This window comes from Myodes glareolus, chromosome 9, assembly GCF_982192425.1.
Source record: "Myodes glareolus chromosome 9, mMyoGla1.1, whole genome shotgun sequence".
Taxonomy (NCBI): Eukaryota; Metazoa; Chordata; class Mammalia; order Rodentia; family Cricetidae; genus Myodes; species Myodes glareolus.
The window spans coordinates 91,414,654-91,429,835 of record NC_142034.1 but is presented as its reverse complement, the minus strand read 5'-3'; the positions used below and the strand labels follow the sequence as shown (position 1 = coordinate 91,429,835).

Sequence of the window (15,182 nt, the reverse complement as noted above, 5' to 3'; positions counted from 1 at the left end):
ATGACTTACTGAGCGGTGGAGGCACATGCCTTTAATCTCAGCATTCGTGAGGCAGAGACAGGTGGATCTTTGTGAGTTTGAGACCAGCCTGGTCTACAAGAGCTAGTTCCAGGACAGCCAGGGCTGTTACACAGAGAAACCCTGTCTCGAACCCCTTCCTCCCCAAATACTTATGATTTACTTCTAAAATGTCCCATGTAATAGTTCTAGACTGGTATTGACAGCACGTAACTAAAACTCTGTGTGTGTGTGTGTGTGTGTGTGTGTTGGGGGGGTTCATAAGCAAAGACTTTCCAGCAAGTTTATGTGCTCCCTTAGATGTCACTGTGCTCCCTCAGCTGTGACTATGCTTCCCTGGCTGTGACTGTGCTCCTCTGACTGTGACTGTGCTCCCTTAGCTGTGACTGTGCTCCCTTAGCTGTGACTGTGCTCTCCCGGCTGTGACTATGCTTCCCTTAGCTGTGACTGTGCTCTCCTGGCTGTGACTATGCCTCCCTGACTGTGACTGTGCTCCCTTAGCTGTGACCGTGCTTCCTAGCTGTGACTGTGCTCCCCTGGCCATGACTGTGCTCCTTTGGCTGTGACTGTGAGCCTGTTCCACGTTCTCTTGGCTTTCTTGCTCCAGATGTGTGGTCAGGGCAAAGAGTCCCTGAGTTACAGTCTATCAGGGAATCTGTGACCCTGCTGACTTGTATCTCACTTACTCAGAAATGTAGAGAGAACCATGCTGTTGTGAGAAGAGGTGAGTCCAAAACGCCTGTGATTTAACCCAAGATGTTCCCCACCCCCTCAGGGGATTCCCTCATGAACTCCAACCAGGGAGCATAGGTCACCCCCCCCCATCAGTGTCCAGTCCAGGAGAAGCCTGACGCGCTGGGCTCCAGGAGCAGCCACCTACCCCCCCCCCCACATACACACTAGGCCCCTCTGTGAAGAGGAAGAAGTAACAACTACTCTAAATTGACTTGGTGCCTACTTCCGGGAGGGCCCTGGGCCCGCTTGTCATTGTGGAAGTGAATGGTTTCCCATTTCCCCTTCTCTCTTGAAGAAGGTGTGGCAAGGCCCAGGGGGGTGGGAGTCGAACAGCCAGTTTCTGGAATCTTCACCCCAAGAAATGTTTGTGGGGAAACAGTACCCAGGCTGACCCAGCAGGAAGGAAAGCCCAGTCCCCATTCTTACAGGGAACCTTTGAGGGACCGCTGTCCAAGCTAAGCAGCCCCAATTCTGCTCTGGGAGGAGACAACCAACAAGCCCCTCTCTCTGGTCAACAGAGAGAGAGAGAGACAGAGAGAGACAGAGACAGAGAGAGAGAGACAGAGAGGCAGAGACAGAGAGACAGAGAGAGCAAGAGCAGTGCAATCCAGTCTGCATTGCCCAGGCCAAGAGCTGCTTCATGGCCACTCCCAGGAGGCCTCGGGTTCTCAGGGTGGGCCTTTCCTTGGGCTTCTGTATGAAGCCATCATGATGACCTAGGGTGGGAGCAGAGTCATTTTGCAGATGTGTCAATTTAACCTTGGGTCAGCCCCCAGATGAGCTCTAAAGAATCAAGGGTCAGCATCCCTGTGTCACGGGGTGGGGGGTGAACACGACGACATTATCCTGTCCCTCGTGGCCCTCCACCTAGCTCTTCCACTTCGCAGCCCCAACGAGCTCCTGCTTGTTCCTAATGCCTGGAAAAAAGTGGGAAGAGGACAGACGGCTCCGTTCCACTTCCTCTCTATAGCCCGGAGAGTCCCCTACACCGTTAGGGACCTTGACTCAGGACAAACTGGGGTTCATGGCTTCAGTGAGGGAAAGGATCTCAGGACTAATGCGTCTTTACGGTAGTCTGTGATTATAAAGACTGCCTGGAGTGACGTCGGCGTGAGAGGCGAGAGAACGGAGATGCGTAGAAGAGGATTGGCTGAGCGTGTGTGCGTGCGTGCGTGCGAGCTTGTGTGTGTTGCTGTCAACCCTGACGACCAGAGTTCCATTCCTTGAATTCACGTGGTGGAAGAAGAGCCCCGACTCTTACAAGTTGCCCTCTGACCTCTACATGTGGAGTGCTCGAGAACTCACACAGACACGCAGACACCAGTGTTCTAAGAAAGTTAAGATACACCCTGAAGTAGGGGAGTATGGGTGTGGGCTTTTCACCTTCAGTAAGACATACATACCCCCAAGTATAGGCATGGCTCCTCCAGGGAGAGGAAGCAATTAACTATCTTAGAATCGGCAGTGTGCACCCTTCTTTGGTGACTGAGGATACACCTCAAAAGGTTGCTGAGAAAAAGAAACTTCCTTCTCTCTCTCGCTGAGAGAGATCTGTGTGGTGCGCCTTAGGGTTCTGTTGCTGTGATGAAACGCCATGACCAAGCACCTTGGGGGTCAGGGCATTGATTTCTTCTTACAACTCGTAGTCCATCATCCAGAGAAGTCAGGGCAGGAGCCTAGAGGTAGGAACGGATGCAGAGGCCGTGGAGGAGGGCTGCTCACTGGCTTGTTCATCATGGCTTGTCCAGTCCGCTTTCTTATAGAACCCAGGATCACCAGCCGAGGGGTGACACCCCATCCATGGGCCAGCCCCCCATATCGACCATTAATAATAATAATAATAATAATAATAATAAATGCTCTACAGACTTCCCCACAGGCAATCTGAATGAAGGCATTTTTTTTTCAACTGAGGTCTCTCCAAGATGACTCTTGCTGTGTCAAGTTGACATAAAGCGCACCAGCACGTGGTAGCTCTGGAGATACCTTGGATGGGCATAGAACCGGATAAGGCCAAACGAGGCGCCGTCAAGGCTATACTAGGGGGTTGGTTGTGCACTTTCTCTGTACATGTGCCTCCTGGTGAGATCCCTAGGGAACTGCCTGTTTAGGTTGGCAGCGGAGGAAGTCCTTGAACAACGAGTTAGCTGTGCTGGAATGTTCTTGTTTGGCCACTGGTGAGGGATTCCCACCAGATGGTTCAGAAGGGTTCTCCTCTCTCTCCTCGTGTCCCTGAAGCTTCCCCTGCTTTTCAGTTCTGCCTCAGAAATGTCTCCCTCAGATCTTGACCAAAGGTCCCCAATGGCCCTAGTGCCCAGCACTTGACCTTTGCCGTCCCTCATCAGTGAGAATCCTGTCCCCCAACTGTTGCCCCAGGATTCCTGCCTTCAATTGTGTCCTCTCTAATCCTGCCCCACAAAGTACTGTCCTCCAATTGTGCTCCCAGGAATTCCACCAGACTGGTCGAGTGTGTCACACTGGAGTGACACTCTGCACAAGTGGCCTGGCGGGAAGGCCATCTCAGCACTGGGATGGCACCTGGCACATTAGGATGCTCTATGTGTTGGTCTTAAATGAATGGGTGCCTCGGACACTCACCTGTGCCTCCTCTAGGTGACCTTTCCTTCCCTCGCTCCCCGACTGCTTCCCAGGTCATACCCTACTGACACTCCTATGTCCCCACTCCCTCTTTTACCTCCCTCCCTTCAGGTGAAAAAGCTTCTATTGATTGGCGGCTCTGTTTCCCTGACTGAGCCTGGTATAGGCCAGGGCTGGGTTTGCCTCTGTGTTCACTGTGATTCTTCTCCAGCCAGCCTGGCTCCTGAAGGTGCCTGGGGAGTCTTGAAGGAACCCAGCCAAGAGGAGCCGGCACCCCGCTCTACCTGGGCTCCCCTCTGGTTTGAAGCTGTGAGTCTGGTGGAAGCTCCGTGGAGGTCTTAGGATAAGTCACCATCCTCCAGCCAAGTGCCATCTCCAGAGCGCAGCTTGGCCACCAGGAAATGTGGCCTCTAAGGCAGGTGCCTGGAAGACGCTTCCCCTTCTAGATCCTTCTCTTCATCCTGGGTGTGGGAAGGCATGCTGATGTATTGGGTGTGTTTAAAGAGAAATCTTACTGATTTATTCTTCTTAGTCCTGAAAATCGTACGTATTTATCATAGCAAAGTTTTCCTAATCGAGCAAGTGGAAGGCGCCGTGTCCGGTCTAACCACCCACACCAGTGAAGCATCCTGTCCTGTTTCCTCCAAGGCTGTTCAGTGTGTATTTGCCCTTCTGGGGCGAGCACGGTTGTGTCCGTGCAGCACGGATGACTGTGCAACCTTCTTTGCTCCGTTAACCTGATAATATTAATAACGTACCGATAAGTGTGTAAATAAAGTACTTTATGTGAAGCGTTCTTCGTGATATTTAAAATGGCTGCTCTGGGGAACAGATCCATAGTGCTGTGCTTGCTAGGAAAGTACTTTGTGTAGCGTTTTTTTTTTTAATGTGTGTGTGTGTGTGTGTGTGTGTGTCTCGAACTCTCACTCCTCCTGTTGGTCTCCCAAGTGCTGGGATTACAAGCATTCAACACCATTGGGATGTTTTACCTCTTAACTTTCCTACCTTATTGTGTGTGTGTGTGTGTGTGTGTGTGTGTGTGTGTGTGTTACACCATCTTTAAATCCCTCTTGAAAAAGCTAAGAAAAAACAAAAAAGTCAAGTGGGGCTGGAGAGATGGCTCAGTGGTTAAGAGCATGGACTGCTTTTCCAGAGGTCCTGAGTTCAATTCCCAGCAACCACATGGTGGCTCACAACCATCTGTAATGAGGTCTGGTGCCCTCTTCTGGCATGCAGGCATACATGGAGGCAGAATGTTGTATACATAATAAATAAATAAATCTTTAAAAAAAAAAAGTCAAGTGGTGGCACATGCCAGTAATCCCAGCACTTGGAAGGCAGAGGCAGGCAGATCTCTGTGAGCTTAAGTTTGGTCTACAGAGCGAGTTCCAGGACTCGACCGCCCCACACGAATCTGACTTTTTCAAAGGCTCTTGTGGTTTATTGTCAGAGTGCCCAGCTCAGCAGCAAGCTCACTTCCATTTTAGCGCTCTCGTTTGTTGCATAAAAAACATCCTGTAGGGTGCATCCCTGAGTCTGGCATGAGCATCCCTGAGCCCACACGGAGGACCTGGGTGGAGTTGAGTCCCTCAGCTGTCTTATCTGAGGTTTTTATCTTGTAGCTGATTTCGGTGTGTCTGCCAAGAACCTGAAAACTCTGCAGAAGCGAGATTCCTTCATTGGAACGCCCTACTGGTGAGTTGTGAGGCCTCTGAGGAATTGATGGACAGGCTGACTATCAAGCCTGACCCCGTGGTCCATCTGGGTGGATTGTTTGTGGGGCAGGGTGCCAGTTCAGGGCCCCCCGAGTGAGCCCTTCAGTGTGGGTCCGGCTCCACTTCTCTGTTTAGGACAAGTTCCTCAGTTTCCCCAAGCCTCATCCATAAACTGGGCTTACATGGAAAGCCCCCCATTAGTTTACACCAAACTGAGTCCCTGAGAAGGACTTCAGTTCTTGGTTTGATTTACGCATGTTCTGAGTTTCAAGTGCTGAGCTACGGTGGGGGCAGAGGAACGATGTAAATTCACTTCCTGTCCTCACGAGAACTCTCCCTGGACCTGTCTCACCTGTTATGTTTCCTTTTACAAAACTCGAAGTCTTGCTTTGGCCTCAGTCTGCAGATGCGTGGCGCCGAGCACCCACGCTCCCACACGTGCAGTGCGCACATGTGTGTGAGCGCCACCCCAGCCCACAGCTCTCTTCCTCAGTTTCACACCTGATTACTTTGTGTCCTGTTTTTACCACTCACGGTGGTGTTCAGCCCCTTTCTGGCTTGCTTATTACTCTTAACTCTTTCTCTCCCACCCCACCCATTATTCCTTTCTCTTCGCTCCCATCCTCCCCGTTTCTCTCTGTGCTGTCCTGTTCGGTTTACCCAAATGTCCCACCTTGTTTTTATGCTGGAACCTTCCCCCCTCTGCCCTCACCCACCCGCCCCTTCCCCCAGGACTCTGTTCTGGATTGCTGCTGCCACCTAGTGGTAGGTTCCAGAAACTGCAGCAGGCCGCGGCAGGGGCTGGTGAAGACCCTTGAGGAAGAAAAACGGATGCCAGTAATTCATATTACTGCCTTCAAACGCTGCCAACCTCCAGTGTGGAGCTGGCGGTGTTCCAGACCCTGCGGCTACAAGCAGCACTCGCAGGGGCCCGATTCTGAGCCCTTATTGTTCCTTGGTTGGCTCAGGATGGCCCCTGAGGTGGTACTCTGTGAGACCATGAAGGACGCGCCCTATGACTACAAGGCTGACATTTGGTCCTTGGGCATCACGCTGATCGAGATGGCACAGATCGAGCCCCCACACCACGAGCTTAACCCCATGCGGGTCCTGCTCAAGATTGCCAAGTCGGACCCTCCCACGTTGCTCACGCCCTCCAAGTGGTAAGGAGATGGGACAGCTGGATACTTTTAGAGGGTCTGAAGTCACTCCAAGGGGACCTGAGGCGTGCAGCACTGGGGTATAGGTGTGCAGTATCTAGCTCTTGGCTCAGCGGACTCCAAAGTCAGGGGGATGTCGGAGCTGGGGTGGGGGATGGGGCACCTCCAGGCCTTTCTGAGCTGCTCACCTGAACTTTGTATAGGAGATGTGGGAGTGAGGCCACTTAGCCAGAGTGAGATCCCATTTTGTTCCAGGACACGGAGAACATAAATAGAAGCCCAGCAGTCACATGATTCGGGGCTAGGAATGGGGACTTGGGTTCAGTCTCTGTTCCCTTTGACTTCTATGATGAGAAGGGTGTCACGTAGAACCTGTCCCCACTTTTCGGCCACAGAGGTCCCTTTGTTCTTGGGAGTGTTGTTTTGGGGCGATACCAAATCCTGGGCACGTGGTGACTGTGTTATGGCCCACTTCTTTCACCTGTGATGTGGACCCCCTCCTTACACCTGTCCCCCCAGGTCTGTGGAGTTCCGAGACTTCCTGAAGATAGCGTTGGATAAGAACCCAGAGACCCGGCCCAGTGCTGCACAGCTGCTGGAGGTAAGTGGAGGTTAATAGCAGTGAGCCCCGGAAGGGCGGCTGTGAAGGTGAATGGGCATACAGTCAAGTGCTTAGCTCGGCTCTGAGGCGCTGTGCTCAAAGGATAATTGATGTGTCCAGTGCGGTTTTGAAAAATGAAAGGAGATGGGATGTGATTGCACACACCTTTAAATCGAGCCCTTGCAAGGCAGAGGCAGGCCGATCGCTGCAAGTTCAAGGCCACCTGGCCTACGTAGAAAGTTCCAGGCCAGCCAGAGCTATGCAGCAAGACCATCTCAAAGAAAAAGAAAAAGAGAAGTGGGCCCAATGCTAGGAGACTCCCGATTTTCCGTTCACACGCCTGATGCAAGATCAAGTGTGTGGTCTTCCTGGCTGCCCCTTCTCAGTGAGCTGTTGATATACGGGATGGGGCTGCCAGGATGGGGCTTCAGGCACTGTCAAATGCAAAGGCCCCAGCCACTTGGGGCCAGCTGCTTGCTGTAAACAGCACCTCCTGGGCTGGGGCATCTGGCTGGCCTGACGCAGGCAGGTCAGAGACCAACTGTCCCATCCCACATGGCAGCCTGGAGCCTTAGCTGGAACCAGGAATTTCTACTTCCTAGCTGAAGCGGCGTCTGCCAGGGGATTCTTAGTGTGCAGTGAAGAGAGCACAGTGCAGAGGGGAGGGGTGGTAGAGGGCAGGAGCTCAACCTCAGTTTACCCAGCTGTCCTCAGACCTGCTGGGATTTCCCCAGCAGCTGTTTCTGATGAGGGTTGGAAGAACATACTGCTATGCCGGACCTGAGGAGGCTGGGCTCAAAGGAGCGGTCCCTGCCTGAGGTCACCTGGTTAAACTGTGGGCACCTCGGCCCTGTGTCTGTGGCTTCTGGGGGGGCTGTTCCTCTTTGTCCTACTGTGTCCCACATGGCTGAGTCACTCCTGCTCCCGGGGACTGATGCTCAGTCATTTCATCTGCACGAATGTCGCTGGGCCAGTGTCCTGCTGCTGCTGCTGCTGGCAGCCTAACCCTGAAAGCAGGCACCTCCAACCAGGTATGCGAGGAGTTCTCTCTGAACCTCAGTTTCTCTGCAGTCAGATGGCTAGCCGGCAGCGTGAGAAAACATTCCCCTTGTTCACGTTATTCCGTCACTCACCCACAACCACTTGGCAGCAGTTCCCGCGGTTTCGGAAGTACCAGTGAGCTCAGGCCTTGTCACTCCTGTTGTCCCACCCAGGCTGGCCCCTGCCTTTCCTGACCCTCCCTCCCACCTCTCACTCCCTGCTGTCTGCCTCCTTCTCTTACCTGCCTAGCACAGCTGATGAGTGTGGTGAGCACTGGGGCTTTCTGCTCCCCTCAACTTGCTGTGATGATCAAAGCCAGCCTATGGGGACCTCTGGCTTTGAGCCTCCAGCTCATTCACCCTGACCCCAGACTTTTGTCCCCGAATCTTTTTCGGATGCCCAGAGCCACTTCAGCCTTGCCACAGCTCCTCAGGCACACTCTGCGGTGGCTGCCCATCTCCACCCTGGCAGCCTGGTACTCTTCTCATTCTCCACATCCCTCCTATCATGGGTCCTATTCCCTCTGCCTTCAGAGCAGGCCCAGAGCCCACCACCTCCACGGGGCCACCGTCAGAGCTGCCTCGCCCTTCACTCAGTCTGTGGCTTCCCTGCTGGGTGTTGTGCTACTTCTGAGTCTGTTCTCAGAAGCACCTTGTGAGCAGGTTTCCCGCCCTACCCCCTAAACACAGCCCCTCGGTTAGCACGGCTTGTATTTGCCCTTCTCACTGCAGAGATGACAAACCAGGTAAAGGCAGCCTGGAGGAAGGATTTGTTTCGGTTCCTGGTTGGGGGGGGGGTCTCAGTCCACCAGGGTGGGCAAAGCCTGGCAGCTGGAGGGGACTCTGGTCTTGGGCATGGTGGTGCATAGGGAGCTGTATGCCTGGCAGTAGGAGTGAGAGAGTGTTACCGTGAGCAGGTGGGTGCGACCCTTCGAGGGGTACCTCTGGTGACCTTCCGCCAGCCATACTGCACCCCTAAAGTTCCCACAGCTGTCACAATAACACCACAAGCTGGGGGGTCAAGGATTCAGAACTTGAGGGGCTGGAAAGATGGCTTAGTGGTTAGGAGTACTGACTGTTCTTCCAGAGAACCCAGGGTTCAATTCCCAGCACCTGCATAGCAGCTCACAACTGTCTGTAACTCCAAGATCTGACACTCTCACACAAGCAGACATGCAGGTAAAACACCAGTGCACATAAAATAAAAATAAATCATTTGAGAAAAGAAATAGTCAGAACATGAGCCTGTGAGGAACCTTCTAGATTCAAACCCTGACAAGAGTGTTGAGTCTCTGAGGACAACAGCCTGGCTCACAGACGTCTCCCCAGGGCGGCGCCTGGCATGGTGGGAGCCCTTCGCAATTGTTTGTTATGGAAGTCGACATAATGTTTACCTGATTAACATTGGCAAACACTCTGTCCGCGTCAGCTGCTATTCCTGACACTTAGCAGATGTTAACTAGGGCACTGCCCACAGCAGCTTGGTGTAGTGGGAGCTGAGCATGCTCCATCACACAGGTACGGTCTTGCAGTTGTAAAGGACAGCTGGTGACTTGACTCTGAAGTCTGTGCCCTTGACCATTCTGGGAAGCTGCTTCTAATGAGTAGAGGAAAGAAAAACGTCCCAAAGCGGGGCTGGAGAGATGGCTTGGTGATCAAGAGCATTGGCTGTGCATCTGTAGGACCCGGGTTCAATTCCCAGTACCCACATGGCAGTTCACAACTGTTGGTCACTCCAGTTCTGTAGGATCTTTCGCTCTCTTCTGGCCTCCACAGTCATACACAGTCATGGTGCTCAGACATACACAAATAATAACTCGTACACATAAAAATAAAGGTCAAAAAAGGAACAGAGAGTAAGGGTGCAGGCTGGGGGGCCACACTTTCATCTTTCTCTGTCATGCACCCGTGTGTGCGAGTGTGCGCGCACACACATACACACACACACACACACACACACACTAGTGGTTTCTCAGTGTCGAAAGAACATAGGCTCACTTGGGAAGGGCATCTGTTTCAGTGGCAGCAGAGATCCTGGCCAAAGAGAGGTGCCAGTTGGCAAGCTGTTTGCTGCCACCTCCATGCTGGCAGCTTGAAGCCCTCGGCAGAGCTGGCTCTGAGCAGCCATCCCTCTTCCTGGAGGGGTAGACAGTGAAGCCAGCTCTGATCTGCCCTTATGCCTGGACCGGCCTGCCTGGTGCGGCACATGGAGTATTCGCCCAGTGTCTGACCACCCTGGGAAGTCTCCAGATCCAGCTCTCCAAGGGTCTCAGCATTTGAGTAAGACAGAGAGACTTCCCTCCGCCCACATCGATGAACTGATGCGGCGCAGGCCACACTGCCTGTTACTCTTGTCTCAGAACCTCGACACACATCAAGGCCTGGCCAGCCTTGGCAGGGCTGCCCACACACCAGCCACCTGCCCGGGGCCCCCTGCAGGGAGCTGCCCTGTTTAACTGGCCCTCTGTGAAAGACTGTCCTCCATCCCCTCCTCCTCCTAGGGACCCGGGGCTCTGGGCAAGCAGAGCAGATGGTTCTCCTCAAGAGCTGCTAATTTGGTCAATATGTGGTATGCCCTGATGAAAGCCTTGTACCCTCAAAAGCCCAGGCCTGCATGGTTTCTGCCACCTCTGCTTTAGCTGCTGGTGCAGTGTCCTGTGGTATCCCTCTCGGTCATGTGATACGGAGCTCAGAAGCTGTGGGGATCTCGGAGCTACTCCTCATTCCCAGAGAACTGTGCTCTGAAAGAGAATGACCAGGAGGGTGAAGAGGCTGTGTGGCTTGTTCTGAACCTGCTGTGGTGGTGCTGCTGGTGTGGCTATGGTAGTGGTGATGGTGGTGGTGATGGTGATGTGGTGGTGGTGGTGGTGATGTTGGTGATGATGATGATGTGGTAGTGATAATGGTGGTGATGATGGTGGTGATGATGGTGATGGTGGTGATGATGGTGATGGTGGTGATGATGTAGTGATGATGGCTGTGATAGTAATGATGGTAGTGATGACTGCTGGTGGTAGTAATGTCAGTGAAGATAGTGACGGTGAAGATGGCAGTAATCGTGATTCTGATGATGGGGTTCTAATGGTGATGGTGGTTGTAGCAACGGTAATAGTGGTAGTGATGGTGCTGGTGGTGATGCTGGTGGTGGTACTGGTGATGGCAAGAGCTGTGCTGTTTTGAACCCTCACTAGAGTACATAGGACAGCCATACTATTAGCCCCCACTCCACAGATGAGCAAACTAAGGCATGGGGTCTCTTGACACATCCGTGTTGACAGTGGGAGCTGGATTTTACCCAGGTGGCTCAACGCTGTCACTTCGTCAGCACACTTTACCCTGCACATCCTGGTGACCAGTTGGTTAACTCTGTGAATAGCCCACTTGGGACTTCTGGAAGCATGCAGCAGCCAGAGTAACATGCTACTGGGTAGCAGAGCCTCTGAGAATAAAGAGGGAATGACCACTGGCCCGGGTCATGCATGTGCTCTCCACTGCCCCAGGCCATGCAGGCTGCCTAGGCTCCCTCTCAGCTCCGTTGTCTCCCAGGCATTGCTGGAGGCCCTCCTCCTCTTCTACCCTTTAAGCCCAGACCTACCTCAGGGTCTATGAAGGCCATACCTTTGCCCAACACTCTGTACCAGGAGTTTTCCCTGACTTTCCCCTGACCGTCTTTCTGTCATGGGCTTTCTGACTCCTTTGGTGAAAGGCCCGACCAGGCCCTGGCACATGAGGTCACATCCTTGGAGTTGCTGCCTAGCTGTGTCAAGAAAGCAGTGGATGAATGGGAAAGTTCACAGCTCCACGAGATTAGATGAGCCGAGGTCAGACTGGCCCGAGAAAATGTGACGGACACAGCTCATTAAAGAAGTGATAGTTGCAGCTTTCAGGGGAACGAGTTGAGTAGGGAGTGGCCTGCTGGTTGTCCACCACTGACCTGCCTCACTGACCGAGTTTGATGGTGCTGGGGGTTGATCTCAGGGCCTCACACGTGTTAGACAAGCGCCCTGCTCCTGCTCTATACCCAGACCCAAAGGAAATTTTTATTCTTCTTGATTGTATGTGTGAACTGGGCCAGGCATGCTTGTGCCGTCATGTGGGGGTCAGTTCTCCCCTCCCGTCATGGGATGGGATGTGGGGACCCAGCTCGGGTCATCAGGCGTGCCTGTCAGTGTGTTTTACATACTGAGTCATCTCGCCAGCCCTAGAAGCACTTTAAATGTCCAAATAGAAAGGAATGACTTCTTGTGGATTTGCCAGTTCTAAATATGTTTTTTTTTTAAAAAATGTTTTGTGTGCATGGTATTTTGCCTGCACGTGTGCCTGTGTATCACATGTATGCAGTGCTCATGGAGGCCAGAGGAGGGTCTCAGATCCCCAGGAACTAGAGGGAGCTAGAGATGGTTGTGAGCTGCTTTGTAGGTCCTTGGGAATTGAACCTGGGTCCTCTGGAAGAACTTTTAACTTTTAAGTGCTTTTAACTGCAGAGCCATCTCTCCAGCCCCCCAAATACATCTTTAAGTTGTGAGAAATGTAGTTTTTCAGTTATTAAAAGACTTCCCCACCAATTTTGTTGGCACCATTCCTCCCCAGATAAGATTTCTGATGATAGCAGTGGGTTTCATCAGAGCCTTCCCACTCACCTCAGATGAGCATTTTCCAACCTGATGATGCCCTAAACCGCTGGCATTCCTTTCCCCCTGCCTGTGGTGACGAAGGGGCTGAGGAATCCCACCCTGGCCACTCCCTGTGCCAGAGAAGAGATATCTGCAGATGGTGTCTCTAGGTGCTTCTCCAGGGTGCGTCAGGCTGACCAGATACCCCCAGATCTTTTGCCTGGGGTTCTATAAGGTCCATAGAAGAGCAGTCACTCTTGAGAAGTACCCACCTGTGTAAAAACCTAGAACAGAGCGCAGCTCACCGACAGGAGTCTCTGCATTTCCCTTCTGAAACCAAATGTATATTTCTGCCCAAAGACAACTGATGTAATAGTGTCCCTAGCTGCTCACTTCATAGTCACCCAGAGCAGGAAGCTCCTCCATGTGCCCAGCAGCAGCAGGACAGCTAACAGATGGTGACGTGTTCCTCCAGTGACACGGGGTACTGGAAACAGAGAGGAGCCTGGAGTGGGACTCAGGGGCAGAAAGCACCGCTTAGCATCACTTCCCAGCACGTAAGGATGTGGCCTGGCAGTGAGCTGAGCCTCGGGACATCTACTCAGGGCAGTGGATGATCCTCACATCTGCCACTGAATAGAATCTTGGGGTCTGGGGGTGTAGATCAGTAGATAGAACACTAGCCGACTGTGCACAAAACCCTCGGCTCTGCCCCTGGCATTGCATAAATTGGGTATATTGGTGCCTGCCCGTGATCCTGGCACTAGGGAGGTGGAGGCAGAAGGATCAGAATTCAAGGTCATCCCTGGCTACATAGGTAATTGGAGACCAGCCTGGGCTACATAAAAATCTATTTTTAAGGGAAAAAAAAAAAACTAAGACAAATCAGAGTGAAGCAAAGTTAGCAGACTTATTGATTAAGCAGGAAAAAAATATCTGTTTAGACAGAATCACATGACGATGAGAGACTGAGAGACACGTCCCTGAGACCCTAATGACACTGGCCCACACAATGTGGAGAAACCTAAATTAGCAACTAGTTCAGGGCCAGAAGGCGCTGGCATACTCCTTGTTCGCGGAATTCTGTCCTTGAAGAGACTTTGTAGGAACGTGGTGTAACTGTGTGGGGGAGGATAGCTCAGTTGTTATTCTGTTGCTGTGATGAGACAACATGACCAAGGCAACTTACAGAAGAATGAGTTTGTTGGGGACATACAGTTTCAGAGGGTTAGAGTTCATGACCCCCAATTAGGGGAGCATGGCACTGGGCTGCCAGGCATGATGCTGGAGCAGTAGCTGAGATTTCACATCTCGATCTCAAGCACCAAGCAGAGAGAATAACACTGGAATGGCACAGTCATCTGAAACTCGGAAGCCCCAGTGGCATACCTCCTCTAATAAGACCACGCCTCCTAATCCTTCCCAAACAGTTCCACCAACTGGGAACCAAGAATTCAAACATATGATGAGCCTATGGGGGCCATTCTCCAACTGCCACGTTCTACTCCCTGGCCCCCAGAGGCTCATGGCCATGTCAGAATGCAAACCATATTTAGTCTGTATTATTCCAAGTTCTCTAAATAAACAGAACAGGATGGAATGAAGCAGCTGATTGGATGAGGGTTAGCAGAGGAGAAGCATGGCTCAAAAAGAAAATGAACACACACATGGCACCACCACCCCATAAATAAAACATGGACTGGACTTGGTTTTACAAGGCACTTTTGAGCGAATTGTCTCATTTCATCTTTATGACTCCCTGTGGTTTCAGCACGGCTGTCCGTCCTTTGGGAGTTCCCCTTACCAACTTGAAGTTCATGCATTGCTTTAGGACCACAGCTGGCCCTCTTAGCTCGAGGATCAAATCCCACAGCTGCTCCTACCCCACGACAGACCCCAAACGGCTCTAACACAGGTGTGTCTTCTTCTCAGCATCCCTTCGTCAGCAATGTCACCAGTAACAAGGCTCTGCGGGAGCTGGTGGCTGAGGCAAAGGCCGAGGTGATGGAGGAGATCGAGGATGCCAGGGATGACATCAGGGATGACGGAGAAGAGGAGGACGCTGTGGAAGCCACCTCGGTAAGTCTGGGAAAAGATTCCTTTCTGCCTCTTGGGGCCAACTGGCTGGGAGCCCCAAATACCCATGCCCAGGGTGAGGCTGAGCAGCTGTTGGCCAGATCCAGGTTCTCGAACATGCAGGACCTAGAGCTGTCCCAGGGTTCCTGGTCTCATAGTTCATCCCAGGAGCTTCTCATAGGGAATTGCTCATGCTAGAGGGTCCCCAGTAAGTCAGGGTGAGTTGTCATGGAGCTGAACCCCCAGGCCCTTCCCATTTATTGTATTTTTTTCTTCTTTTTTTTTCCCCCCATCTGTCCCTTTCACTCGGATCCATCTCAAACGCACCCATAGTATTGCCTTTTTATTTATTTATTTTTGGATTATGAGACAGGGTCTTACTGTGTAGCCTTAGCTGTCTTGGCACTCACGATGTAGACCAGGCTGGCCTTGAACTCACAGAGACCCGTCTCCTTCTGCCTCCTGAGTGCTGAGATTAAAGGCGTGCACCATTGTGCCTGGCTCTTTTTGTTTTTAATTTTAAAAGTTTTAATTAGAATTAGGCTTTGCCGTAAAAATTTAAAACAAAAACCTTTTTTTGGTTCTCCTTCAGACAGAAGAGGTCCCTAGCCCCCCTCCCACTCCCA

At 52.1% G+C, this 15,182-nt stretch overlaps 1 protein-coding gene across 2 annotated transcripts in view; it reads left to right on the top strand.

Moving 5' to 3' along the window:
- The window catches only part of Stk10 (serine/threonine kinase 10), a 102,624-nt gene that overhangs the window by 55,369 nt on the left and 32,073 nt on the right, over positions 1 to 15,182 (top strand). For both annotated transcript variants that reach the window (XM_085694839.2, XM_048436035.3), the window contains exons 5-8: positions 4,974 to 5,046; positions 6,035 to 6,229; positions 6,746 to 6,827; positions 14,413 to 14,559. In XM_085694839.2, the coding sequence (XP_085550965.1) occupies positions 4,974 to 5,046; positions 6,035 to 6,229; positions 6,746 to 6,827; positions 14,413 to 14,559 (497 nt within the window). The remainder of the gene's footprint in view (positions 1 to 4,973; positions 5,047 to 6,034; positions 6,230 to 6,745; positions 6,828 to 14,412; positions 14,560 to 15,182) is intronic.